At 40.5% G+C, this 27,742-nt stretch overlaps 2 protein-coding genes across 2 annotated transcripts in view; one reads left to right on the top strand and one right to left on the bottom strand.

Moving 5' to 3' along the window:
- LOC139678051 (AP-4 complex subunit epsilon-1-like) overlaps positions 1-27,742 on the bottom strand; it is a 143,181-nt gene that overhangs the window by 58,345 nt on the left and 57,094 nt on the right. The window lies entirely within an intron of this gene.
- The window catches only part of TNFAIP8L3 (TNF alpha induced protein 8 like 3), a 43,680-nt gene continuing 32,137 nt past the window's right edge, over positions 16,200-27,742 (top strand). The window contains exon 1 of the mRNA XM_071568592.1: positions 16,200-16,635. Coding sequence (XP_071424693.1) covers positions 16,431-16,635 — 205 coding nt within the window. The 5' untranslated portion in view covers positions 16,200-16,430. The remainder of the gene's footprint in view (positions 16,636-27,742) is intronic.

Below are 27,742 nucleotides of genomic sequence, written 5' to 3'. Positions count from 1 at the left end.
TCTGCCAGCTTATTAAAAGAAATGTGAAGCATTGCATCTTTTCTATATAACCTAGTGGAATACTGAAATGGAGACAACAAGGGTTGTTTTAACTATTACATACATAGACACTTGCAGAAATCAGAGAACAAGAAGACATATATTGCTAATCCCATTCCATCCTAAATCACAGTTCTTAGTGGTTATGATAAAAAAATCTGCTTGATTATCAAACCATTCTCCTAGAGGTCTGAGGGCAAGGCAAAGATTTATTTCAGATCAAGACTGAGGAGGGTGGTGGGGAAGAGGAAATCACAGCAGGGGTTTCACACAGCCCACTGGAGGCATAAGAAGGTTTTCCTTTTGCACACTTTAGCTCAAGCTCTGTGTGTTTTATAAAAATAAGAAGAGCGATGAGTGACAGGGTGAAGGAACAGTGGAGAAACCTCCTCTCAGCTTGCAGACATTTGCTACACTGCCAAATGCTGCTTAGAAAGCCTGAGCAAGGTTCCCCTACAACTACCACACTGCTTGCAGGAGCAGATAACAGCGTAGTTCATTCCAGGAATGGGTGGTTCTCCTGTTGCTCATCTGTTAGTTTGAACAACCAGCAGTCTAGTTTTCATCTCTCTAGTTGTTGACTTGTCTAACACAGCCCTTACTGAGAGTTATAACAAGGCCAAAGATTGTTCTCTGGATCTCTAGCACTTGTGGCCTTCCTCAAAAGGCATTCCAGTGTCAAACCAATGCAAATAACAGGGGTTTATTCTTTTAGCAGATTTACCATGCTTGTCAACCGCTAAAAAACAAAAGAAATATTATCTTAATCTAAAGATATTGGTTCCATCTCAGTGGACAGATGAAGAATCAATCAGTAGTAGCCTACATTTTTTGCTATCAAGTTTTATAAGAATGTCCTTGCTTTTCCACATAAAAGTGTGAGCCTCAGTCTCAGAAATCAGAACCTTTTCTGTCTAACACACACTGACACAGAGAAGCCTGGGGGGGCTCTGGCTGGGACATAACGTAGCCCTTTACTTGGTTCAGGTCAGCCAGCAGACAATGGCTGGCTTTCAACAGTACTGGGAAATCTTGTGTTCTCTTTCTCCTCTTATCAAAGTTCTCTCTTTTGCCACCTAGACATTTCAGACACTGCAGTTCTTAACAACAGGTATTATATAGGACATATTGTACAGATTTTGAAGTCAGATTGCACTCAGTGACATTGAACCACCACGGCAAGTTGGGAAAGGTTATTTTATCAAAGTTATTAAAAACACCCCTTATGAGTCCTGTTGAAATAATGTCACAAAAAAATAAAAAAGCACCAAACAAAACTCATCCCTTCTGGCTGCCTGATTCTAGTCTCTCTTGATGAGTTTTCACAGGCAGTCTCTGGACACACAGACATCACATAATCCAAAAACTCCCCAAGTCATACTTTCTAAACATCCTTTTTTTTCCCTAGGAAGATGTTCAAAAGTGCTGAAAGAAAAAAATCTGAAACTTCTTTCTGACAAAGTAAAACATACAAAATGATGCTGACACAGTTCCACAATCTCTGCTTGACTGTAATGAATTATCAAACTGAAAGCACTTAAGTGCTCAGAATGATTATGTCCAGGAGAAAGTCTAATTAATGCAAGTTCTATGAAAGGAGTATTGCATCCTTTGATAATTAAGTTTCATTAGAAATGGAGAAGCAGAGACACAGAATTAAATTCATTGATTAAATTGATCTATTGTTTTCTGGATGAGAGAGAACAGTAGCTAATGCTTGGCACTCACAAAAGAAATGTTTTGAGAGACCGAAAGCTAAGACTACGAATCTCATTAAAAGAACAAAATCTTTCTAAAATCTAATTTTTTTAAAAAGGAAAGAAAAGCTTTATGCTCTATTCTGCATAATCAGAATGCTTTGCTGGTCAATCATCATGATACAGTCACGACAGCATCTTCCCATCTCCCAAACATAGTAGAAATGCCACTTTCTCAGACTAACACAATTGGACAATCCATAAAGTGTAAATCAAGATATAAAATTCTGATATTCTGGACTCTCAAAGGTAAATATGTTTATTAAGCAACCTTCCTCGCCTCTCTACATCTTAGAAAGGATGGATATTCAACAATCATTTTGATATAGAAATTAAAAATAATAATTTAATCTCTCAGTCCTTACTGTGCAGCAAAATAATTGCTCAGTCGGGAATAATTTAGCAATATATATTTGGTTCATTCACAGGAAACAATAATATTTGCATGAAAATTTTTCTGCATTTCAAAAACAGCCTCACCTGTGCGTGGTCATTGGCTTATTGTCTCTTAAGAGTAATACATACTTTAAAAAAGAAAAAAATCTACCAACCTCAACAATTTAGCAAAGATCTACAAAATCTACACATAAAAAATGGCTTATTGTGGCATCTTCTCTTCAGCATCGTACTGTGATATTGCTGACCTCATTGTTCAACAGCAAATAAGGAAGAGATATGGATATCAAATATGTATAAAGTCGTTTCCAAACTGTGAGGGAGGCAAAAACCTGTAAGTTTACAAAGCTACTGTCTATAAAATTCACATACTCCCAATTTTTCAGGAACTGGATACTATGGACTTTATTAAACCTGACACTAATTTTTCTTCTCTACTTGAAACAGGACAGGTCAAACCTGAAATCATTTATCTGAACACTCTAATTTTCCAAGTGTGTTGAGTTCAACCAATAAAACAAATAAAAATTTCATGAGATAATGGCTCAGAAAAAGATCAAAGTAACAGTGTTCTGGAACTGGGATTGTGCTGAATGCCCTTGTGTTTATGCAATCAAGAGCTGTGCTTCAGAGATTAAAGGTGAGCTCAATTCATTGGCTGTTATGCAAAGAAAATAGATCAGCAAATTAAATTCTTCTACAGGATTAAAATGGACACATTGACTGAGCTTTTTTTATCAATTTCTATTTTTATTTTGCTCTTATTTTCCTCTTTGTTCAATAATGAAGGGGAAGGGATGTAGACATCCGTGCTCGAGCCCCCATATGCAGAACAAAGTTTCCATTTCTGCACATTATCCAACTGTTAATTTCTTCCAATTTTATTTCAACTTTGCCATGGGACATCTGGCTTTGTGTATTGTGTTGTATTATTAACACTTTCCACACACTGTTACAGGAACAAGGACAACAATTTTGAAAGAATGTCCCTGCTTTAACTTGAGAATTCTAGAATGTGCTTTTTAAAAATTGAAATGCCAGCACAGCTCTCTCATTGTGGGAACAGCTGAACATCTATTTCTAAGTTGAGGGAGTAAGAAGAAACCAGATGTAGTGCAATATGCACTGCATGACAAACTTAGTTACTTAATGGTCTGTGTTACACAACACAAATAAGAGATACTTTTCCCCTGCTAAGTCCTTGGAATTTCTGAACAATGAAGCCCCAAATCACCCCAGGTTCTTTTAAGAGCAAAACCCCAGCTACAGTACAGTCTCCTACAGCAAAATCAGCCCCATTTGTTCTCAATTTGTAGTGAAAAGGAAAAGCCCCAAAGGTAGAATCAATCCCCCAGATTCCTTTTCCATTCAAATCTAAATGAACTTGATTTTATATAATTAAGGCTTAGCCCAAATTTGTCTGAAGCTTCAAAATTCACACTGCAGACAACCTTATGGTTTAACCCATCATATAGCATTAAGTTAGAGCTGGATGTCCATTTCTAATAAAGATTTGCCTAAACTGAGCACTCTCAGAACAGCAGCATTATTTGAGAAAAGGGAGCCAGTAATCCCAAAAGACTGCTTTATTTAAAGCAGTTCTCTCTGTTGGCCAAAGCTTAAAGACTTTCTCCCAATGAGTATTTTCATGTATGTTTCATTGGTAAAAAAACTCTGTAAAAAGGTTTTCAGACTAACATGGTCTGTGCTAAAACTTCAGTCAGGCAAAAACCCAACAAAATGTTTTTACCAGATTCCTAAATGTCAGTGTAAGATTTCAAATCATTTTCACTGGTGAGAGCTGGGATAAACAACTGCACTGTAGCTCAAACCCAAGGCTGTGTGCCACTTGAAACAGGTTCAGGGTTTATTACGGATGCATCACTAGTGCCATCAGGTCAATGGACTTGGGCAGGAAAGAAAATAAAGGTCGTAGCTTCCAAAACATCTTTCTCTGGGTTACTTAGATACCGAGATCCTGTGTCAACTTGCTTATGCAGTGAAAGAAAGAACATTTGTGCAGGAAGATACATCCACCTGCACTGAGATCAGTCTCTGGATTACTGTTGGCCAGGTAATAAGGTCATGAATACCAATGTGATTCCATGTTTTAGAACTGAAACAAAGCAACAAACTATACTGAAACCATGAAATGTGCCATGCTGTCCCATGCTGGAACTTGCTTTCCAATCTGCTTTTCTCAGCCTCTGTCTAATTCCAGATCCAACCTGTTTGTCTCCACTACATCACCAAGCACACTCCCAGTCATCTCTGACAACTCTTTCATGCTGTGTTACTCATTTCCCAGGTTGCTCAAGCTACAAGCACATCCCCATTACTCCTCCTATGTCACTGCTGCAGTGCCCTGACCCCCAGGGCCAGATTTGGTGGGTTACTCACTCTACTGTTGTCACCCTTGCAGAGGGCCAGGCAGAGCACAGCACATGATGTCCAAGTCAAGTGATTTGCTGCACCAGAAGGTCACTGCTCATCAGGTCTTCTGACAGGAGCACTCTCACAACTCCAGTTAAAGCTGTCCCAACACCCACTCACCCCTCACCTCCACTGCTGTCCTGCAGCTTTACATCTCCCAGAGAATGGCATCACTGTTTGCAAATTGTTCTTTGGCTCTGAACTTCAACAGTAGCCAGTGAGAGGACTAGAAGGCTCTTAACTAACTACTTTTTGGAACTACAGTAGTTCACAATCTTTCCACCTTTCTGGAAGACCTATATTTCAAACAAGCCCTGAATTCCAGGAGCAGCTCCAGCTGAAGCTCCTGCTGCTGTCTTTCCCAGAACAGCCTTTTCTGGTTTTTAAGGAAACTTGATAAACACTTTGAGTGGTTGCTCCAGACTATTGTTGCTCATTCTAACTTAGGCACCAACTGAACTTTGGGCTGGCATCAAGCACAATTAATAACGGTGCTTTTTAAAATAAACATTTTACCAGGTAATAAAACATTGGCCATCTCTAAGTGCTGTTCTAAGGAATAAGGCAAGAAATATTATTTCAGATTTTAGTTTTTGATAAAGCTTTGTCTTATATTCAGGCCAAAATTCTAACTACAGGAGAAAATACATCTTTACATTCAAAACTTGGTTGTGTGTTTTCCCTGCAGAAAACTGAGTGCAGAATTGGCCAATATTCCACTGAATTAGGTTACCACCTCTTTCACAGAGGAGTCAGGCCTTGTTTTATGTGTTGTAAAGCCTCAAGCCAATAAGAGCAACAATCCTCCAAACAGTAAAAAAGTACTTTTATACTATTATGTCAGATATGATAAAAATGTGGCAGCAAGGCCAATGCAGTATTAGGCTTAAAGTAGATATGGCTTTAAAGTACAATACCTATTACTAATGAACACACTCAGTGGACACTTTGATGTAAGAGACATTTACCCAAAGTTAGATATGATCAAAAGAAAACACAGGAAGTTACTTTAAAATGTCAGGAGCAAAAGATGTTTAAACCTTTTATTTGAATTCAAATAAATTTTTTAACAAGTATAAAACTGAGGAATATATTCTAGGCCCTGCAAGTTCAGCAGAGCTGAAGTAAGAAGAGTACAAGACAACTGAGAATATTGGAGCACATATGAACAGAATGAGTGCAATCCCTCCACCACAGAGATCCCTGCACTGACCAGTCCAGCTGTAGCAAGGCTACAGGAAAAGACATACAACCCCTGACTCCTGAGCCAATACATCCAATATAGTCTACTCCAAGTGACTTAATGTTGGTAAGAGTGCAATTCCATTTAATTTACTTTATCAGTGAACAATTGTTGCTTGTTACTGAAGGAGTTTTATTTCAGTGACTGACACTTAAAACAAAAGCTTATGGAGTTTTGAAAGAGTTCTCTTGCTACAAGGCAAACACACAGTGCAAAGAGTTAACATTTCCACTCAGAGACCCTTATCTGGACTAGAAACAAGCTACCCAGACAGATATGCCTTTAATTTTGCTAGCCTGCCTGTAATCCAGCTGCGTTATAATGGCAGACACAATGGTATGGGAGTGACATCCCCATCATAATAAACAGCTAAAACAGAGACAATTTCATTACAAACCAAAATGAACATTTTGTCAGCTGTTACTATAATACACAACTGCTGAAAATAGAGTATCACAAATAATGATAAATATTCATTAGGACATCATTACAGGGCTATGAAAAACATGGCTCAAACAGAGCTACCATTGCTGGCATATCCTTTTTACAAGACACTACCTTCTCTCTGGATGCGGACTCTCTTAACTGATTTTGAGCAATCATCTTTCCTAAATATCAGTAGGAAATATGCATGTTTAGGATTTCATGACAGACTCTCAGTGCCTCACAGGAGTGAGCTTTTAAACAAAAACAAAAGGAGAAGAGAGCCTACAGGCAGATGGTAGGCAGCCAGGGAAAAGTCATGCTGTGTTGGCTGACCAGCTAAAAAGAAACAGAGGGAGATGGTCCAGCAGAACCATTGTGGAGGAGACAAGGGGAAAACTTGGGGGGGATCACAAACAGCTTGCTTCTGTTGTTGGTGCCCCTATTCCCTGAAGTGCAAGGGATCAGAACACAGTGGAAGTTGGCAAAGAAAACGCCATAGAATACCAACACCACTTGGCACAACTGCCTCTTTCCTCTCTGTTATTGTAACTGCTTAGGCTGTCACAGTTTTGCACTGAAGTTGCTTTAGCCATTCAAGGAGTAAGCAGGTAACAAAATAAATATATAAGATAAAGTCTCAGGCAGTATCAACAATTTTTGTATTCATCAGACCAGGTGCAATAGGGTTCTTGAGAAGTTCCAGAACAATGTCTACAGTCAACAATTACGGGAGAAGTGCAACTGCTTTGCATATTCATGTACTTACATTGCTCCTGCAACCTCATAAGCTGTCATTAATTACCATTGCAGTATATCAAGACTGGCAGGTATATTTCTATTACAGAACTTTGAGTTTTCATGATGTTAAAAAGAAATGTGTTCAACCTGTCCCCAGCTCCTGCATACAGGTACTTATGTCCTGGCTTTGCAACGATCACCTGGTTTCTAAATGCCATGAACATCCACAAAGGTTTAAAAGTCACAAATGAAGCAATATATTATTGTGAAGAAAAGTTAGTTCAAATAAGTGTAACACGGTCCACCTTTTAAAACAGATTCTTGCTTTGTAAGAGAAATATGAAGCATCAAAACTGCACCAGCTTTCTGACAGTCAGCGGTGTGTCTGCCAGGGCCAGGCAGCCAAGAACAATTTCAGGCAGCTGGTCCAGCCCTCCATCTGCCGGCGGCACCGAGTGTGTGCGGCTCCCAAGACACCAGACTGAAGTGGGAATTGTCTGACCTTAGTCCTGTTTCAAGACTAGGCACTCTCTTCATACTTTAAAATTTGTAACTATACAAATCTTCATTAAAAATTAAAAGCAGAGCACCATGTTGCAAAGCTGAACAGACTATTTCGCCTCTTTGCCAAACAAGATCTAAATCACTAAACTATTTGTTCTTTGCTTGTAATTTTTGCATCCCCATTGTATTCTAATCCAATTTTATTCTAAGTGGTGCCTGGCTTATCAAATAGTCTGACAAGAAAACAAAAAGAGAGTGCTTACTTTGGGAATATGAAAAGCATAAAAGGCACATTTCTCTTAAAAATCTTCACCTACAAATGCATTTTAACAATAGTAAATTAAATCCAACAGAGAAGAATGTAGTTAAAATTTCTCCATTAACCTGAGTGGTTTACAAAGAAAGTGAGTGAAGAAACAAGGGTTAAAAATGCAGTTCGCTGCCTGGGACAGGAGGTTGAATTTTTAACAGTCAGATATCTGAGACATAAAAATCTCAGGATTGTTCCAGGAAATGAACATCTTGCATTCCTCACTGAGCCCTGGAACTTCATCCATCTAAGTTCACAGGAAAGAAAAAAAATTCTTCATAAATCAGAAATAAGAGAAACAGTGAATAAAGGCTGAGTCATCACAACCAAAGCTTCAGCTTCCACCTACACCTCTTACACATGCACATACACAGAAGATGAACAGCATTGTTTGTGAACACTGACATATCTTAATACCAAGTGAGTCATAATGCAAGGTATTTCAGGATTCACTTTTATCATAGCGTGTTAGAGGGATACAACAAATGGACTGCTTAAATCCAACCCACAGAGCCCTCGTCCAGTGCTGTGTAAGGTTGCCTTTTCATACAGTGTTTTTCAATATCAAGAGCATCTCACTTTAAACAAAAGTCCATTTCTGAATCTGAGCCCATTACCTAAAGGAAGTTTGGCAAGTGGTCAGTGTGGGCTTTGTAGTAGTAATTTTATATATCCCTGTACTTCTTATATTTTTATTTTCATTTTTTACCTCAAATCTATCCCAAAATCCCAGTGTTACCCCAAATAAGATGTTTTTATCTCCAGAATTACATCAGCTACTACTTTAGATCCTTCTCTTTAAATTCTCAGTACACTTATGTCTTCATGGCACCTGGTTGACTTTAACTAAGCCCTGAAAGCTCTGTTTAGGGACATGTGGTCTCATTAATAAAACCAGTGTTTGCTGGGTATGATTTTTTATTAATTATGGAGTAACATCAGAGTTCATTGTCCTTCCAAAAGGTGGGAAACTCATTTCTTTAATCTAAGGAAATAGCATGCTATTAGTACCCTGTAGGGCTCCTGCAGCATTTCAGTTTGCAGGCTTTGGGATGGCTTTCTATCATTCTTCAGATTCTTTTATTCTAACACCTGCTGCAGTCACTGACCTGCCCCTGGGCCTGTGCTGTCCATAATGAATCTCTTCAGTGCCTCAGCTCACTGCTCATTGCAACTGTCGGTGCAGAGCTGAGAGTGCTGTTACACAACCAACTCATGGATACTGCCCGAAATGTGCTCATTTACTTCTGTCCTCAGTAATGAACTGGGCCTCTTAGACACGCGCAGACAAAGAGGGCTTGGATTCTCACATTCCAAAAAACACAGGGCTGTCTCCTCTGCAGGTTTTGCACCACATGCTGCATTTCTAATCACCCCACTCTGCACCACTCACATCAGCACTCAGCTCCCCTGTCAGTCTCCAATGCCTTTGTGGTGCTCAGGGCTTCCTGGGAGATGCTGAGTCTCCACTTCTACCTGCTTGCCTGAAATGCTCAGTCTTCCCTGTGACTCAATCTTTATTTGGCATTCCTTTCAAATCCACCAGACATTGTATTTTAATATGACAAAAGTTTTGGTAGAAATAGTTGTTATAGTAATGGCTGGGTTATCATTTTTGGCTTTAAATTGGTTTTAGACAGTGGATCTGATTCTCTCCTGCCTACAATTTCTGGTCTAATTCTTCTATTTATATTTATGTGTTTTACACGTGCATAACAAACCACGAGAGAATGTGCCCTGCTGACAGGTATCCTCTTTCTGTATCAAAGACAAACCTTTGGCAGAGTTGCTTTGAATGGGAGGTTTGACTGGTTACCCTCCTGAGATGCCTCGCAATCTGAAGTATCCCGTGCTCCCAAGTACTTTTTCTGTTACAGCCCTGAACATTACACCAGTTAAATGCAGCACCACTGTATTATACATTGTAAAATCTTGGCTTTTCCAGGTCCATTTCCCTGCACATCTTTCACAAACAAAGCTTTGGAAAAGGGAATTCATCATGCAATTAAAGCAATTTGAGACTTCAAGCATATCAGTGCTAAGTTTCTCCACAGCAGCTCTGTCCTGGACTCCTGCTCTATTCTAGGGCTTTGGCATGGAGCAGTGATGAAAGCCAGAAAATTGGGGTGGTATCCCTTTCCTTCTGGAAGCAGATTAGTATTTCTTTTTCTAAAAATAGTAGAAAGAGTAATCATGATCTTTTAATTTCCCTCATACAAATGCTTTTAGCAGCAAAGAAAAAACTGGACATGGCAGTTAGTGCTATGGTTTGGTAATGTGGCATTTGGTTAAAGCTTGGACTCAGCCTTGGAAGTCTTTTCCAGCCTTAATGATGCTATCATTCTATTCCATGGAAATAGGTAGAACTCACATAAAATCACTGAGTGGACATCAACAGGCACACACATCCCACCCTGCTGACCTCACAATGTTAAAGGAAGAAGGTCTTTCATCTTAGCTGCAAAAAGAACCCAAGATCTACAATCCAGAAATTTAGTTATACAGAAGCAAAGGCTCTAGTTCTACTTATCTAAAGATAAATTTGCATTGTCCAGGTTAAATTCAACTCATTCATATATTGTATTTATGGGTACTCTGAGTCCTTCCATGTGTGCAAGAGAAATAATTCACCTGAAAGTGGTCTGGACAGTAAGTTTCTAAGTAATTTCATTCTTTTTACAGGGATTGTTGTAGGACTACATATAATTTAATTGCCTACCTTGCATGTTCCCAAGACTACCCATAAAACGCAATTTTATGTCTGAGTTGATGATATTTAGTTATTTATAGATGGGTAGGCAGCAGAGGGCCTTTTGCCATGCTCTTAGAATTGGCCATGAAGTAATGCCCACGCACTGTCAGAGGAAGATGATGTTTCCACGCTGTTCTAAAAATCACAGCAAGCTCTACAGAAACCACAAATGAGTGTATTAACATTCTGCCATTTGAGGGAAGTCTGTAGCTGTTGGTGAATTGCTCCACAAAAAATTGATTTCTGTCTCTATGATTGCTTCCCTTTAGTCCAAAGGATGCTACCCTTCTTAGCAGAAAGTTTACACCAAGACCAATCTCAGCTGTCGCATCACTATTTCAGTCACAGGAACACCATTCCTGGACTGAAATCCACGTCATTGACTCTGATCTTTCCGATGTGCAGATACATCTTATGGCTGTAAAATGGGAGTCACATCAAATGTAAAGAAGCACCCAGACCTAGTCAGCTGCAAAGCACTATGTGCTTTAAGGCTTTACATGATAACAATTTATTAAATAAATATTTATATTTATTAAATAAATAACAATTCCAAATTTTTAAATTTCTACACAAGATGTACAAGTCTGTGGATCTCAGCATTTCTCTTTTGAGGGAAAGTGTGATCTACCAAATCCGAATAACTCAGGATGTCTGGGCAACATTATCATGTGAATAAATAGTAGCCTTCCAAACACAACACAATCTGAAGTCTTTGGTGAGTTGGTTTTCATGTCTTGAAGAACAAAGCTCTACAGATATAACCACAGAGAATCTATTTTCTAGTATACAGAAGCATGTAACAAACAGTACAACTACAGGCAAAAAATGTGGATGTTTACATAAAGACCAGGGTTATGGAAGTTAATAAAGTAACTGATGCTACCTATAAACATTCTGGAAAGACTGTACAGTATAGGTCCTCCAGAGTTTCCTAGCAACGAATTTTTCTCTGCTTTCTCGGAGTATTGTGAAGTTGTTGAATCCTCCTACACACAATTTGAAATCAGGGATGAAAACTAGGATGACCCATCCTCCAGACTAAAAGCAGAAAACTGTTCCAAAGCATACCGAGACACAGCCCAGTAACAAGCACTGGTTTAACTGTGTTTTATTTGCATCTCAGACATGGTCAAGAACTTAAATGTAGCCATCAGGTAAACAACCCTTGTAATGAAGAACATAACAAATGGAAAGTAAGGAACATGGCATATTTTGAAATATCTTCAGTGACCACCACAAGAACTAAAAATAATTCTCAAAGACAGTGGCAGAAAGGAAAAAAGATTTTGACTGGCAGCTGCCTCCTTGCTTTCTCTAGACTATATCAGAAAGGAAACAGAACAAGAAGACAATTCTCTGTGTTACCCTGTATTTCACAGGGATTCCCTTCAGAAAACATTCTTTAAAGTTTATTTTTCCAATCCCAGAACAGAGAAAGCAAAATTTGTTTCAGCTAATCAGTCTTAGCCTTTAATATTATTAGTATCCCTTCTGCAATGAAATTTAAAATTGCAAGTAAAATTATTTTAAAGCCCTGTTAGTTATAACCCCTAAATCCTTACTCACAAAAACAAGTGAGGCCATGGCCTAAACATTAATATTTCTACACAGGATTTTCTGGAATAGAATTAACAGGCAATTTTTCAGTTTGGGAAGGCAGCTTTCATTTCTTTAATCACTTAGAAAGCAAGGTTATGAATTCAAGAGTTTGCCAATCTACAGTAAATTGCATATCTAACTTGCAAAACTGACATTTTTCTAAGCACAGGATAAATCACCATCTTACAAAAGAATGGCGAAGTACCTTTAGGAAAATAAAACCCAATATCGGTAAAGTAGTAGAAAATTATAAAATGTCCAGGCAATTCAAATGACAGTTTAATACAGAAAACCTTATTCTACAAGCAAAATCCTACTGTAAGTGAACAGAAGAGTAACAACATCCTCATGGCCAAAAAATGGACATGAACATTTTTGCTGTTCTCATAAGAGTCTTTTTTCTGTAAGCTATGAGGAAACAGGACAAGTTACCACTTTTTCATTTTATTTCTTTTGAAATTAAAATCTCTTAAGAGCACCTTACAGGTCAATGAGGTGATTAAAGCTAAATTTCAGTCCTATCTTTACATCCAACATTCCAAACATCACAGCATAGGTTTGCACCATTACCAGGCTGCAGTCTCAGTCTGTGACTGCTTCCTCAGCTCTTCTTTAAAAGGAGTCAACACCAGAGTAAAGCAGAATAAAATTCAGCAAAGCCCAACGGCTAAAAATATATCCATACTTTGGTAGGTATCCAGAACTGATGCCCTATGTCTCCTACTGTTACTTAAAAATTAAAAATAAAGGAGGTGGGGGGGAACACAAAAAATCCTGGTCTCTTCCATATTTATCTTCCCAACACAGGATGCACAAGCACTGCCCATATCACATGTCACAAAAATCTAGATATTTGAATAGCTACTCGCACGTGAGTAAGAATTTAAGTAATGCACACATCTTCATTATTTGAATACTAAATCAAACAAGAAGAGTGTTTGCAGACCACCAATAGATTCATTATTGCAATTAAAATCTACTAAGAAAGCATGAAAAATGTATATACACATGCTGACTACCTTCCAGACATCAGTAAGAACCAAAGTTGCTGGCATGATAAAGTTGTTGACAATCTACTGATCCTTGATACCAGCTATTCATGTTTTGGCAATAATAGTGCAGGACAGTTTTTTCATTAAATATATACACATACAACACAAAGAAATTGGGAAAAAAATCTAAAATCTGCTACGATACGTTTCATGCATACATCAGTCTGTGGAGATGCTTCTCTGTTTAATACATTCAATAGCAATGGCACTTAGATATGAAAGATATAATGTCATAAATAATGAAGCAAAATATTAGGCAACAAGTTTAGAAGCAGTACCTCCTAGGGTAGACTTATTTAAATAATGTTAAAAAACAATTTGTGAGAAAACAATATGATCTTTACTTCTGGAAGCCAAAAGAAGATGAAATCCTACCCTCATGTCCGGACATTCTAGAACAGGCAAGTCAAACACAAAGATGGTAGTGCAGCTCTGTTAGATATAACAATGGAAAGAAAAGAGGCACTGCTTCCTATGGCAGGTTTTAAGGCTCAGTTTGAAGGAGGAAAACTTCAGCAGCAAACCACAGAGGCAGATCACCAGTCTGTTATTTAGTAGAAATGGATAACTGAACAGTTCAGATACAGCCCATGAGATTCAGGTGAAAATCTGTGCTCCACATTTGACTTTAAACCACAGCTTATCAGTACCTCACTACCCTCTCCCTGTAAAATACTATTACCCTTTCCTATTTCACAGCAGGCCTGTAAGGATAAATGTATTAGCCATAGATACTATGGTTGTTGGGCTACTTCAGCATTTAGAATACGATGAAATTGTACTTCTGTGAACATGCAAGTGTGATTTGCCAATGGAACAGTGAAAAAGCCTGAATCCTAAAAGCTGTCGCAGGCAGATCTCCAGCACTCATACAATGATGAGGCAGAGGAGGATTTCAGCTAAGTTCCATATGGAATGAAGATCAAGACCAGATGCAGCTGAAATGTGAATGGAGGAGCCACCCAGAGCTATAGCTGCTACAGGACAGCACCACATAACTGGGAATATACACAGGCAGCTCCAACCAGCTGCCTTACCAGCTCCTCCTGGTAAGTCAGATCTTCAAAGATTTGCAAATATATTAACTGAGCCTCAGGAACAAACATTCCAGATTCTAAACAGCCCAATCCTTGTAATAAGGGAAACAGTCACAGGGCATTAGTCTATAGCTATGAATATGTAATTGCACTACTTGTACTAAATGCAAAAAGTCAGTAAGTCATGAAATGCCAACTTTCTCCATGTGGAGTTTCATTTAACTATGCATCCAGCTAGTACTTATGCTACTGCTAATAAACCTTTTGTGCTTTACTCTGCACCAGTGTTGTGAGTGGAAACTATGAAGTTCAGAGCTCTAAGCATATGGAATTTTCCAGGTCACGTGTTAAACTGAGTGCTGGACTGTGCTGGGCAGAGAATGTTGAGAAATACAAAAACTGAATTCTAACCATATGTTTTGAAGTGAAACAATATGCTCATTCTGTTACAGCTGAAAACTTTTATAAGTGCTTTACAGTTAGCAGTAATAAAAAGGGAGAGTAATCTTGAAGCAGCATTTACTGTCAAACAGCAAGTAATTACAGCATAGTAATGAGAATGCCCAATGTATATATCAAAAGTGTGATGCAACACAATATTGATTAAATTATACCATTTCCATCATAATATTTATTAATGTGGTTATACAAGGATTAAAAAAACTGACAAGAATTAAAAGTGGGGCTTGGTTTTCCTTTTAACTATTCCATGCTAAGTCTGTTTTTCATGATCCTCTGAAAGAGGAAAATCTATCCTACTAACTGATCTATGATCAGTAGCAGAGAGGTGTGACTATTCAAGAGTGTAACATTTAATTGCAACTATAGCATAGGCAATACACCCAGAAAAAAGAATTCCACACAAAAAATAGGGTAAGGCCAGTGCCTAGAACACCTTGGAGAGGCATCCACACCTACATTCCATGACCCAAAATACACTGTACAAGGCAGCCCCCTTTGCCAGTGGGGGAGCTAGAGGTGTTCTGTTGTACTCACATCATTGCAAAAAAATATTTCTGTTTTTGCTTATCTAATTACAGCCATTGTCATTAAAAAGTCAGAATTTGTACAGGTTAGAAATTACCATTAGTGTTTCAAGCAATTAAAGACAGTCCAGAAAATTCATTAATTGCACTCAAATACAAACTTACTATTCCCTTATTAGACTTAAACTTTGCTCTTCTGACAGATAATTTGCTAGATGCAGTCTCAAAGCAGCATCCAGACACTGCCTTCTCCAGCAATAAGGATTGTGATTTGGGGGAGTTACAGAGTAGTTGTCTGTGGTCTACAGCTACAGACAGGCCTGAAGCTCTGGCTGGAGATTTCAGTGTGCTGCAGGCACTGGCTGGCTTTTAGGATGTGATGTATCTATGGATATGTCAAATGCATCTCCAAGGTCTGTTCTAGAATAGCAGTTAGAATTCTTGCTACTACTTTCCTGAGATTTTTGTGCTAGACTTCAAGTGAGTTTTGGTCTACAACAGCAGGGAAAAACTAGAAATGTATAAAAGCAAAGATCTGCCTAACCTCAGAGCTGAGCAGGTCGCCTCAACCATCTGAATTAAGGCATGGCTCACAACTATAGTAGCTTGTATAGCAGAAGCAAAGCCTGCAGAGTTCAACGTGTAAGTTTTTCAGACTCAGAGTTCAAAACAATCTTATGGCAAGGCCTTAATTTACCTTATGTTGCATTATCTCCCTTAGAAAAGTATACGAACAAGCAGTAGAACTGAGACCTTCGATATACTTCTGGACACTGATACCCAACAAGAACTGACACTTCCCTGTTGGCCTCCACTGCTCTAATTAATAATTTTTGAATACGCATCATTAAGGAGACAGAGCCAGGGACAAGAGACAAGGAATGTCTGGGGAGATGCCCACAAGTGATGGAAAAGCCAGACGGATGTTGCGGCGGCAGTAAAAAGGACTAGCATTTCAGTCACTTCTGCGCTCAGAAGTACTTCCTCGGGAGGGACCTGCGGGGCGTGAAGACCGCATTTGTCCGTCAAAGACACGGACCGGGTCCGGACAGCCCAACTTGTGTAACACGCAGGGAAGGAGCCGCCGCTCCTCCGCCGCGCCCCCGCTGCCTCCGCCCTCGTCGCACCCGCCCGTCCCCGCTCCGCCCGCAGCCAATGGCACTGGGCGGGGTGGCCGCAAGTGGTGGCGCGGACCCAGCGCCGGGGCTGGCACCGCCGCAGGAGGCAGCGGACTCCGCTCCCCGGCTTCGGGCGCTCCCCCTGCCAGCGGCGGCGCCTCGGCCCCGCAGCCCCACCGGTACCCGCAGCATGGACTCGGACTCCGGGGAGCTCAGCGAAGGCGAGCCGGTCTCGCCCGCAGGTAAGCGGGGGCTGCGCCGGGCGGACCGCAGCCTCCCGAGCGGGGGGTCCGGGGCGACCGCGCGAGTAAGGGATCGGATCCCTCTTCACTGCCTCCGGGGCAGCACTGCGAGGCTGAGGGGAGCGAGGAGAAGAGAAGGGAGGGCGAGCCCCGCTCCAGCGGCCCCGAGCAGAAGAGCCGAGCAGCCTCCCTTCGCCCCGGCCGCCCCTCGCTCGGCTGCTCGGGCACGGGCTGGAGGGGTGCGGCTGCCCGGGATGAGGGAGAGCTGACCTGAGGAGCTCGGCTGTGGTGTGACAGACGGTTAAATCGCAGCCCTGGCGCAATGTGATGCTTTGTATCCAGTGGCTGCAAAGTTTTGGGGTTTGGTCATGGATGTTCAGCTAGCGCTCCAGGACCACTGCGCCTGCCCCACGTGCAGAAGGGGAGACCCGCTCCAGGGCTAGCACGCAGGGCCCCCGGGCTTCTGTTTTGAAGTCCTAACTTGTCACCAGAGACCTGCTGCCTGGTTGCTACAACCCACATAGTTCTTAGATGAGACAGAAGAGAAAAAAAGAGTCTCTCCTGGCATTTCCAAATCTCCACGTTTTTCTGTCCTACACAAACCAAAGGGTGGCTGATGTGCCGTAGTCCAAGGCCGTCCTGCACACATGGTAGATGAGAAACACAAACTTGCGTGGAACCCTGCGCACACAGAGGTAGGTTCGCTCTCCCAGCACAGCACACGTCTCGGTGTTGGTCCCCGCTGCTCTGTCAGCTCACGGCCACCCCTTCCCTATGCACACCGCTGGTGTCTGACTCTGGGATCGGTGGCCGCGTCACCCTGCCCGCAGCAGAGTGGCCGCAGGGGTGTCACACACAGGGCTGACACTGACACCAGGTGCAGAAAGGACGTGCCTGACCTCCACCTTCCCGTGGTGGAAGTCACAGGCATCTTCTCTGAAGCCATTTAAGTGGGATCAGATGCAAGTAAGTGCAATTGGAATGATGTCTGAAATAGCCTTAGTGAGCATAATAAATCCAAATAGAAAGTTACTGTGTGATGTTACAAGATCTTAGAGAAAAATCTTTTCACTGTGACCAGTCCAGTTCAGGCAAGTACTTTATTCCAGCTCCCACACCTCCCTGAATCCTCAAAAGCAAAGATTTCAGCACCCAACAATATTCTAACTACAGCAGGGAAAAAAAGCACCAGATACTCTGTGAAATATTTCAACTCTCCTATTAATACAGCAGTGATGAACAGCAGTAGGAAGTAATAAGATAAATAGGTGTTATCTCCTCTAGGCTCCCAGCAGAATATTTTATAGCATAATCTCTTAAATCCAACTCTGTCTTAAATATTAGGAGTATTTACTTAGGATAGTTTGTTTTGTATTTTCTTACTTGAGATCTAGAGAATGAAATAAGACTAGGAACAGGTCACAGAGCTCCTTAAATTCACAGAGCTCTGTTAGGCTGAACTTAATAGCAAAGACCACCAACAGCTATACTTCATCCAAATAAATATTTCAAGCCACACATGAAGAGCAAGTTACAAACACAACATTTATAGACAAATTAATATAATATAGCTCCTGCCAACAACTTACTCCTATTCTGAATAGTATTTTCTTTAAATAATTTAAAAATAACTATGCTTAGAGATTGCCATAAGTGCTTTTCATGTCATCACTTGCTAGCTGCCAAGAGTTGATGTTCATCAGTCTCCTCTCCTCTTTTCTATTCCCTCTTTGTACTAAGAGAAGAAAAATCTGGTATTTTGACCATACATGGCAGATGCCTGTGCAGTAGAATAAAATAGGAATAGAGTGAAAACATGGTTGTTTTGTCTTAATCAGCTACAATCTTTTCTTTCTGCACTAAAAAATTACTTGCTCTTTGTATCCCTTGTCCTCTTCTGAAAAATACATTTTTTCTAGATTTCATTTGGCCTTTTTTATGTGCTCTGCCATATGTACATTGCAGCATCACTCTGTACGTGGGTGTTCAGTAGTCAGGCTGTCAGTCACTGCTGCAGGCACAGAAACTGAGGGCTTGTAGTGTGGGATTCAGTCACCACCTTGTTCAGGGGGTGCACACCCCACAGATCCAAGACCGGGTCATTCAGCCTGCTACTCATAGGGCCAGCACAGTGCCTTGGAGAAATACTTGGGGTGAAGTCCTAGTAATGGTAGGATTTTGGCCACTAATTTTAGAACAGCTACGGTTTTGTGTTGAAAGTAGCAGCAACTTGAATGTTAAGCTTACTTAATTACCAGTGATTACACTTGCCCATTTGTAAGCAAGGACTCCATCTTACACAGTTAAAACTCCTTTAGCCATTGCCCACTGCTTAGGCTGTTCCAATTGTTCAAGCCCAGCATGATAGCTTCCTTTATCTCCTCAGCTCCATGGTGCCAATGCAACACAGATGTTTAAAACATAGCCCAGTGAAGGGTTTGCACTACTTGTGCAATACTCATTCAGCCTTCTGCCATATCCCAATGGAACTGCACCTCTGCCATTCCTGGGATGACACGGGACAGGAGGCTACCCAGTACACCCCCACCATTTGCCTCATAGACTTGGCTTACAAGAACCAGCTGGAGTCTTGCTCCAAGATCCCAGCAGCCTTATTTCCTTTAATAGCCCACTTAAAACCAAGTCTCCAAGGAGGCAGGAGTATTTTTTCTGTATTTATTCTGAACATGTTGTCACAATAGCATCTTCATATTTCTTCAGCACAAACAAAAGTCTCCTTATATGTGAGCAGTACAAGATGTTAGCTGTACTTTAAAGCAAACAAGCAGCCAAAAGCACCACACCTCTAAGAACATTCAGCTCCACAGCCTTGGCTCCCACACCCTTATATTACTGCTTTGCATTTGAGTTGCCTATAGGGTCAAAAAGTTTTGATTTTCAAAGAGGTTACTCACAAGACAGACTGGTATTAAGAGCATTAAAGAGGTTTTCACAATTCTGAGACATTTATGGATTATAATGCAAAAGAAAAGAGTTACATGCCTACTAGCTCTACCCTCAGTGAAATTTCTTGAGTTTTACTGTAGAGGCAACTAGTCACATTCCTTTTCTTGTCCTGTAGAAGGGCTTTTGAGAACTGAACAGGTAATCTTAAAATAGAAAATTGTTCTCATTTTTTAATGTCGATCTATTGAGAGGTTGGTTTTTTAAAAAAACCCCATTCAATAGAGCAATGGTCTCCTTTTCCTCAGCTCTTTCATAGGCATCCTGCCACATGAAAGAACAATCCTCCATGTCATCTGTCAGAGTAACATTTCACAAAAATCCAGGTCATCACCAACAACAGTGATTTTGCAGAGGATTTGGAGATTGCGCATATAAGACAGAAAAGGTGACAGACCTTCATTTGACGTGCCTTGTTCTGGGTTCCCTGGTTGAAACAGGCAGGAATTTGGTCATATAGCTTTTGTGCAATATTGGTTTAAACCTTTCCGCAAGCTACTAAGTCACAATACAGTTTTCTGTGTTTATTTTAATGGAACTATGTTATCCTGTATATAACTAGAGGCTAAATTGCCTGTATGGTCTTTGAAACAATACAGATTATGAAGTTTAACATAATGTGGAGAGCAAATTGTCACTTGTCCCTTCTCTGGGTTTCTTCCAACAGCGAAATCAAAAGACATTTGGCCTAGGAAAGAGAGCTCTAAACTGGTGACAGGTATTGGTTTTTTTTAAAAAAAAGCCTTAAGGAGACTACAACTTTGCTTAATGCCAAGGAGAACAAAATGAAGACAACCTTATCACCAGACTTGCATCCATAAAGGCAGGAAGAGCCTGCATATGCATTCAGTAGGCCTTAACAGGGCTAATCAAGATCTTACCCTGCAATTCCTGGCACTAAAATATTAATGCACTTAAATTCGTTTGGTAAATTATCTGAGATCTACTACAAAAAAATAAATATATACTTAGTAAAAAAACAGCAGATTTAATCATTATTTACTGTTGTAAAACAGCTCCGACATGAATAAATTTTTGAAACTGCAATATTATTTGATTTGCAATGCTTAGTAAATAATTTTTTCTGGAAATTATTTGTCATGCTATGTAAACTGCATGTAGTTTTATGATGTTAATCTTTTAAGCCTGTAACATATTTCAATTACTGTATTACAGAGTTAAATGCCATTCAAGAGTTGGTATATATTCCTGTAAATATAAAATTAATCAGAGAGTCTACCGAAAACATTTATCTCTTTAATTATTTGAGGCATCAGTAACATGCCTCTGTGATATAAAGTTCAAGTAGGCGTTGTATAACTTTTTGCAGTATCACACCGGTCATTTGAACTTTGACAAAAGATATACATTGCCCCAAGGAATACTTGTGTGAACAAGTAGTGTTTTGATTTATCAAAGCCTTGATTTGATTCTGCATAGAAATTTCCTAGTCAGATATGCAATAACATTGATTGGACTTCAGACAAGCCAGCAGAAGTAGCAGACAACATATTTACGTATGAAAGCTAGAAAAAAAATTAAAAAGCAAAAAAGTTTTCTATCAAGTCATTTCTAGCAGCAGTCTAGAAGGGCTTTCCCTTCCCTTTCTGATGGAAAACAAAGGAAAAACAAAGCAAAACCAAAGCTATGTGAAAAAACAATGGACAGACAACAGACAGGAGCTAGCATGCCATGGGAACCTCTGCACCAAACTCTTACAGGGCCTTTTGGACCACACTGCAGACCGAGGCAAGCACATGGCCAAGTTTCTCTGCCAAGAAAGAGTGGGCAGGAGGCACAGCCTGTAAGAGCAGCAGCTGGGGAAAGCACAAGAGCCAAGAGCCTGGGTGGTGAATTTTTTTTTAATGTCTGCTGTTCCCTGCAGGAAACACCTGGGCTGCTGGTTTGCATACAGACCCCTCATTAGCACAGTGTCTGTCCATTAAGGACCCTTGTCCAGTAGGGGTTTGGGGAGGAAGCTTTGAAAGGGAAAAGTTTCTTATCATGCTTCTGTTTTTAAAATCAAGTGGAAATACAAACTTCCTGAAGTACTAGCCTGAGTTCACCTGTGCAATACCATCCTCCGTGGGCAAGCCTGCTAAGCCACAATAGCAGACAGTGCATGAGGTAACATTTTTCAGTGGCTTTCTTAGTTTCTTCCTGCTTTTGAGAGAACAGTCTGTGAAAACCTGTGGCCTCAGAAGGACTTGTCATCACAGGTGAAGCAGAATCTCACTGCCAGGCAGGGATAGCAGGCACATGAAGGATGATGTGTTAGACTGTTTTAGTGCACAAATATTTTCTATTCTTTCTCAGAACTACTCACTTTCAGAACACAGTTTGTTAGTGTCCCCCAGAGAGGACCCAAAGAGCACACAGAACCAGTCACAGCTTTTCCAGGTCAGAGATGGCCTGTTTCTCAGGGAGGGAGGTTGATTTACACTGAAGTGAATGATGAATGTAAGGGGCTCTCCATAGCCCCAGACTCAGCTATTCCTCCACCTGAAATTTCAATCTGCTGGCAGTCAGTGAACAGAAAGCCTCTATTTTTTGTGGTATGTGGTCATGGACAAGCCTTGATGCAGGAATTTATGATGGCAGATGAAGTTCATAAATAGGAATATGAAGCAATATCCTGCCACACAGTAATTATTAACCATTGCTGTCTGCCTTGCCAAAGGCCTGGGATGAGAGCAAGTTCTACTTAATGTGATATTTTGGCAGTAGCAAATGACCTGTACAAGGCAATAAGTCCATCTCCTCAAAAACTTCACAATTCCCCTTTTGAAGAACTAAACCTTTTAGCCTTTCATCTCAGCTGCAGCAAAGATTAAAGACTCATGGTAAGACAGGTAAGTCACCTTATTTTGATTGTAACAGAAGAACAAAGCTATAAATTCCCAGTAAGAAGGACAACAGTAGGCCAGATAGATGAGGAAGTTTTCCTAGAGACCTGACGTGTCTGAGACGCCTTTGGTATTTGTATTCAACCCACTGCATCAGCCTTAGAGTGAAAGGTCCTCCCAGGTCCCAGGAAAGTAGGAGAATCCTGTAACTTTCTAGGAGACCTCACTGTCTTATCTGGTAAACTAAGCAGGACCTGGCTGTGAGCCCAAGCAGTGGTACACAATCCTCTAAACTGTTTATCTATTAATATACTCCTGGCGTTGTTTCAGCCCATGCCAGATAGCCTCCCACAAAATGTCCTGGCATGAGACAGAGGATAACAGTGGCCAGTATGAATTAAACAACATTTGGAGTGTGGGAAAGAATTCAGCCTGTATCCAGATGGCAGTACGAGGCATGTACAACAGGTTCTGTCACAGCCGATTTACAGACTCTGTGGTCTGAGCAGGGTGCAGATTCTTCACTATTACTGTGTCTTCTGGTGCACTGCTCAAGGCTGTTGACTCTTGGACTGCTTGAGGACCCTGCTCAGGGCAGTTGCCTTGAGCCAAGACGTGGGTTTGGAGCTTTGCCCAATTAAAAGTGTGTTGTTTAGTGTTTGTCTGCAGAAACCTCTCTGCCAGTTAGATTATGGGAGGTCATTTTATAGGCTGGCAAGTGTAGCTGAAGCAGACTCATGGGAAGCTGAGACTAACTTGTTGCAGTAGCTATGACTGTATACCCAAGCCTCAAACATCATCTTGAGAAGCCAAGCTGAGCTCAGACCCTGGCTGGCAGCCCACGATTTTTCTGCTCTTTAAGGCAGACATCTTTAATGAAAAATGCTGAGAATGAGCAAGAGTGACTTGCTGCCCTTGACAGTGGTCACTAATTCCTTCTTGGTACAGGTGCTGGTTTATGTCAATTTTTATCAGTTGGTTCTGTTCAGCCTTCCTGCAGAGGAACAGACTGACCCTCTGTGCAGCTGTAGATTTTGGCTAACATCTGTTAATATAACAAAATAGAGCAGGAAGATTATGCTATCTATCATACAAAACAAACATTTCACCATGTAAAGATACTCTCTTTGCTCTTCTTCCTAGTGCTAGTTTAGCATGAAAAGCAATCTTCTGAAACTAGTAGTCAAAAATCAACAGCATACCTCACTACCACCAACAAGCATCTAATTTCTGGCATTAACTTTGTTTATCCAAGCAGCTTGTGTTGCAGGCAAAACTAAATTTTCTCTCTTTCTCTTTGGAGAAATGTATTAACACCATTTTTGTGTTAGTGTTTCCCTTCCATATAGTTTTCCATTTACTTCTACAGCATGTAGTTTACATGGTCAAATCACTGACAGATGAAGATCAAACAAATCTAAGGTCCTTAGACTTTTCAAAGTGGGGCGTATTTTTATGTTTTTAAAATTAAGATAACTATCCTCCAGATTATTTTTCCAACAAAAGCTCTGTGCCATATAGTGTTATGCCAGGCGAACATCTGCAGTTTGCATTTACTTGAAGTAATTTTAACTTTTGTATATTTGAGCATCATTTCCCTCTAACTCCCAGAAGTAAGAGGGAAGTAGGTGAAAGGTATAAACAGTGACCTTCATGTTCCCTTCAAAGCAAGTTATAGTTGGTGCCTCACTATTTTTATACCTTATGTCAATAATCATCTCCACTGTTAGGCGAAATGTTTTATAGTAGATACAAAAATAATCACTACAGTCATTATGATGCACGGCTACTGGATTTCTTAGTAGATTATAAAGAATTGGTGAGGAAAAATATAGACTTGAATTAGAGGTTTATGAATGGGATAAAAAGTTCAAGCCTAAGTCTATGTAAAGACCACTTCCACAAACTTCGAGTGCCAGTATGCCCCATTCTTACCCATTTGGACTAACTGATGCCCTTTAAATATACCAGTGTATATTTACTAGAAAGCTTCTGTTCAGTGATAACACTTCATCTCTATTAGAAACTTCTATTATAAAATCTAGCCTGACCTCAGCTGAGGTTTCTGTGGCTTCTCTCTTACCTGTATTTGTTTTTAAGAGTCTATTTCCATACCAGTTCTTAAAGGTCAGTATCAGATTATCCTGCATAAGAAGGAATGACGTAACACTTTGCATCCTCAGGGCAGATATAGCTGAGAGTTCACTCTTGCCTGCACTCCTGTCCACCTCTTTCTTCCTTCTAAAAAAAACCCCTAACCCTCAAACAAACAAACAAACAAAAAAAACAACAACAACAACAAAAAAAAAAACAGAGCCATATATTCGTCCAAAACAGTCACCACTGGCATTTCTCCTCAAAGAACTTCCTCTTACAGAAATCATATACAACTGATGGAAAGCCAAGAACAAATTGTCTTAAGGACGGAGGAATACCAATGTTCTCCATAGTTCCATGACTTAACTTAATAGTTTGGATTAAATCAGATCCCTGAGGGCTTAGAGCAGTCCCAATATTTAGTTGTTAATCACCTGGCACCTGTTTATCCTCCAGACCAGGATATCTCCTGTAGTTTTGAGGCCAGTTTCCAAACTGTGAGCTAGGGTTCTTTGAAATGAGTTGGTATCATTCACTTTAGCACAACTTCCCCTTGAACCTTTTGATTGTACTCAGTACTAGATGTTTAAAAGCCTCGTTATGAAGAGTCAGAAAATAGACACTTTCAAGGTTATGGTGCCACACACAACAGCTTGTGCTGGTAAAAATGGATGTTTTCACTACATCAAGAGCAGTGAGTGGCTCTGCACGCTGGGAAGATATGTGGAAATGCCTTCTGCTTGGAGAAGAGGCCTGCCATGTGCAGTGCACTGGGGTATGCAGAAGGCAGGGAAGGGGTGAAGTCTCCTTGCACCCTCCCTTTCACTACCCTGTGCTACCAAAGGGGCTACGTCCTCTGCAGGAAGGCAGCTTTTCCACTACATTTTCCATCTTCTAACCTGTAGAACATTGTCCACTTCTTCCTCTTCCCCCCCATCCTCACCTTTTATACCAACAATTTGTGTTCCTTCTCCAGATACCCTCATCTTTCTAACATATAACAAATCTCTCATTTCTCTGTGCCTCAGCCAATAAGCTGTTCTTCTCCAAGCCTCAATTCTTCCAGTATTGATCTGACTCTTCTTTCTTAACTCATTTCTGCTCAGATACTGTTGGGTTTATGATTTCTGCCACTATGTAACAGAGCAAATGCTGGCAAGTTGTATTTAAAAAAAAAATGGGAGTAAGATATTGTCTTGTCTTTCTAATTAAAGATAGTGGAAACAGATTTGCCTTGCCAGAGGAACTAACCTGCCTTCTTCTGGCAAACAAAAAATACAGGCAGTGGCCTTTCAAATGGAATTGGTGTCATCATGATTAATACAGCATGCTGAGAACAGGAAAGTTAATTTTATTTTGACATACTGAAACAGGTAGATGCAATATTTGCCAGAAAGCGAGGACACAATAGCATCTCCACAGATAACAAGAACTTCCCAGTTATTTCCAGAGTACATTCCTGAACAAACAACTACTTGGAAAAGCAGTGTATCTTCACCCCATAATATCAAATCACTGGGCTTGAATAGCAGATTCAGGGGGGAATTGCATTTCTCACCAGCCACAGCCGCCTGTGACTGTCACTGATGAGACAAGGTCAGAAGAGGACACTGTTTTCTAGTGACACAGCTTAATTACAGGGAGTAAAGGAAACCAGAGCTTAGCCATTTTGCAGAGTGTTGTGATGAACCACAACATTCAGATCTCTCCCACCAAATATGTATTTCTTAAAAGTAGCAATAGCTTTTCATTTATAAAAAAAATAAGAAGAGAGTACATAGAAGTTGCCTCTCTAGAAAGCAGCTTTAAACAGCTGTGAAGAGGCAGTGAAGGCAAGAGATGCTTCTGGAAACTAAACTCTTCTTCACTTGGGACAAGAATGCCTCTTTCAATGTTCTTCTGCCAATGTGACAAGGACAACAGCGTAGAAACAAACCAAGGGAGGCTTTAAGAAAAGGGTTGAAGCACAGGAATTGCCAAGAATGTGCAGGCTCATGAGAACACCAAGACAGCACCTCCACCCAACTTTTCACTGCACTATTGACCTGGCTGAGCTGAATAAAACCCAAACTGGAGCTGAGTCTGCCCTGTGTAGGGCCAGCAGCCACACTGACATGCAAGTTTCATCTGCCATTACTGGCGTGTCTAGAAACAGGGCCCCCATTTTTCACCACAGCAGTTCTCTCTGGGTCACTGTCAGACCCACCTCATTTGTCCTCAATCAGCAACATCTGTGTGATCAGCCAGAACACGAGGGAACACACAGTCCTGCCTGGCAGACAGGGAGAGCACAGCTCTGCCGTGGTGCATCCCTTCCCCGTTTGCATGGTGTGGTGCAGCAGGACACATCTCACATTACATGATTTTGCAGCCAAAATGTCTGTGCAGCTTTTAAATTCCCAAGAGCCATGTCTACACTTGCCCATCCAGGTACAGCAGATGAGTAACAGTTGCTCTTGCACCATTTGGAGCTCTGTGTATTTACCTTTTAGAACTTCACAAGCAGAATGCTGCCTTAGCAACAGCTGAGTAGTATTGAGAAAAAGACTAGTGACATATAGGGAGAGAATTCAGGGTGATGGAGGGGGGAGTGATTATTCAATGTTTTCCATATTTTCATATAACAGAATTTAATTACCTTGAAGTTGCTGCAGTCAATGACAAGCACTTAAGTGTGCATATGAAAGAACTCTGGCTGAGCACTGAAATAAAGCATGACTAGATATAGCAAAGAATCCATGCAGGAGCCACAGGTTGTTTTGCTATATACACTTGCTACTGAGAAGCTTTTCTGTATTTGTAGAGTTCCGTTTTCCTTGTAGCCACATTTGATGGAATTCAGACAGCACATGTGGCATTATGTTAAACAATTGATTTGAGAATACTTCATTTCTTTCCTCTCTTTTACAGGCATTAAAGCAGCAGTTACAATTCTTAGTAGGAATATTAATTTAGGGACATTTGAGGCCTATGCTTAGTCACTTCATCAACGACTAAAATACAAATTCTGTCTGGTCCACAGATCATATGTTATTAAAGAAATTGAAAACAAATACTTAAAGAGATACTTAGCTTGGTTTTAAACCAATGTGGCTTCTTTACCATGATAAAGGGATTAAAGAAACCTATGACATCATAAAGCTCACAGTAATTTTGTTGCTGAAACAGTTTAACAGCTATCTGCTTGAATTCATTTGGTT

This window comes from Pithys albifrons, chromosome 13, assembly GCF_047495875.1.
Source record: "Pithys albifrons albifrons isolate INPA30051 chromosome 13, PitAlb_v1, whole genome shotgun sequence".
NCBI lineage: Eukaryota > Metazoa > Chordata > Aves > Passeriformes > Thamnophilidae > Pithys > Pithys albifrons.
The sequence above is the reverse complement of the archived record's forward strand: the minus strand, read 5'-3'. Positions and strand labels throughout refer to the sequence as shown.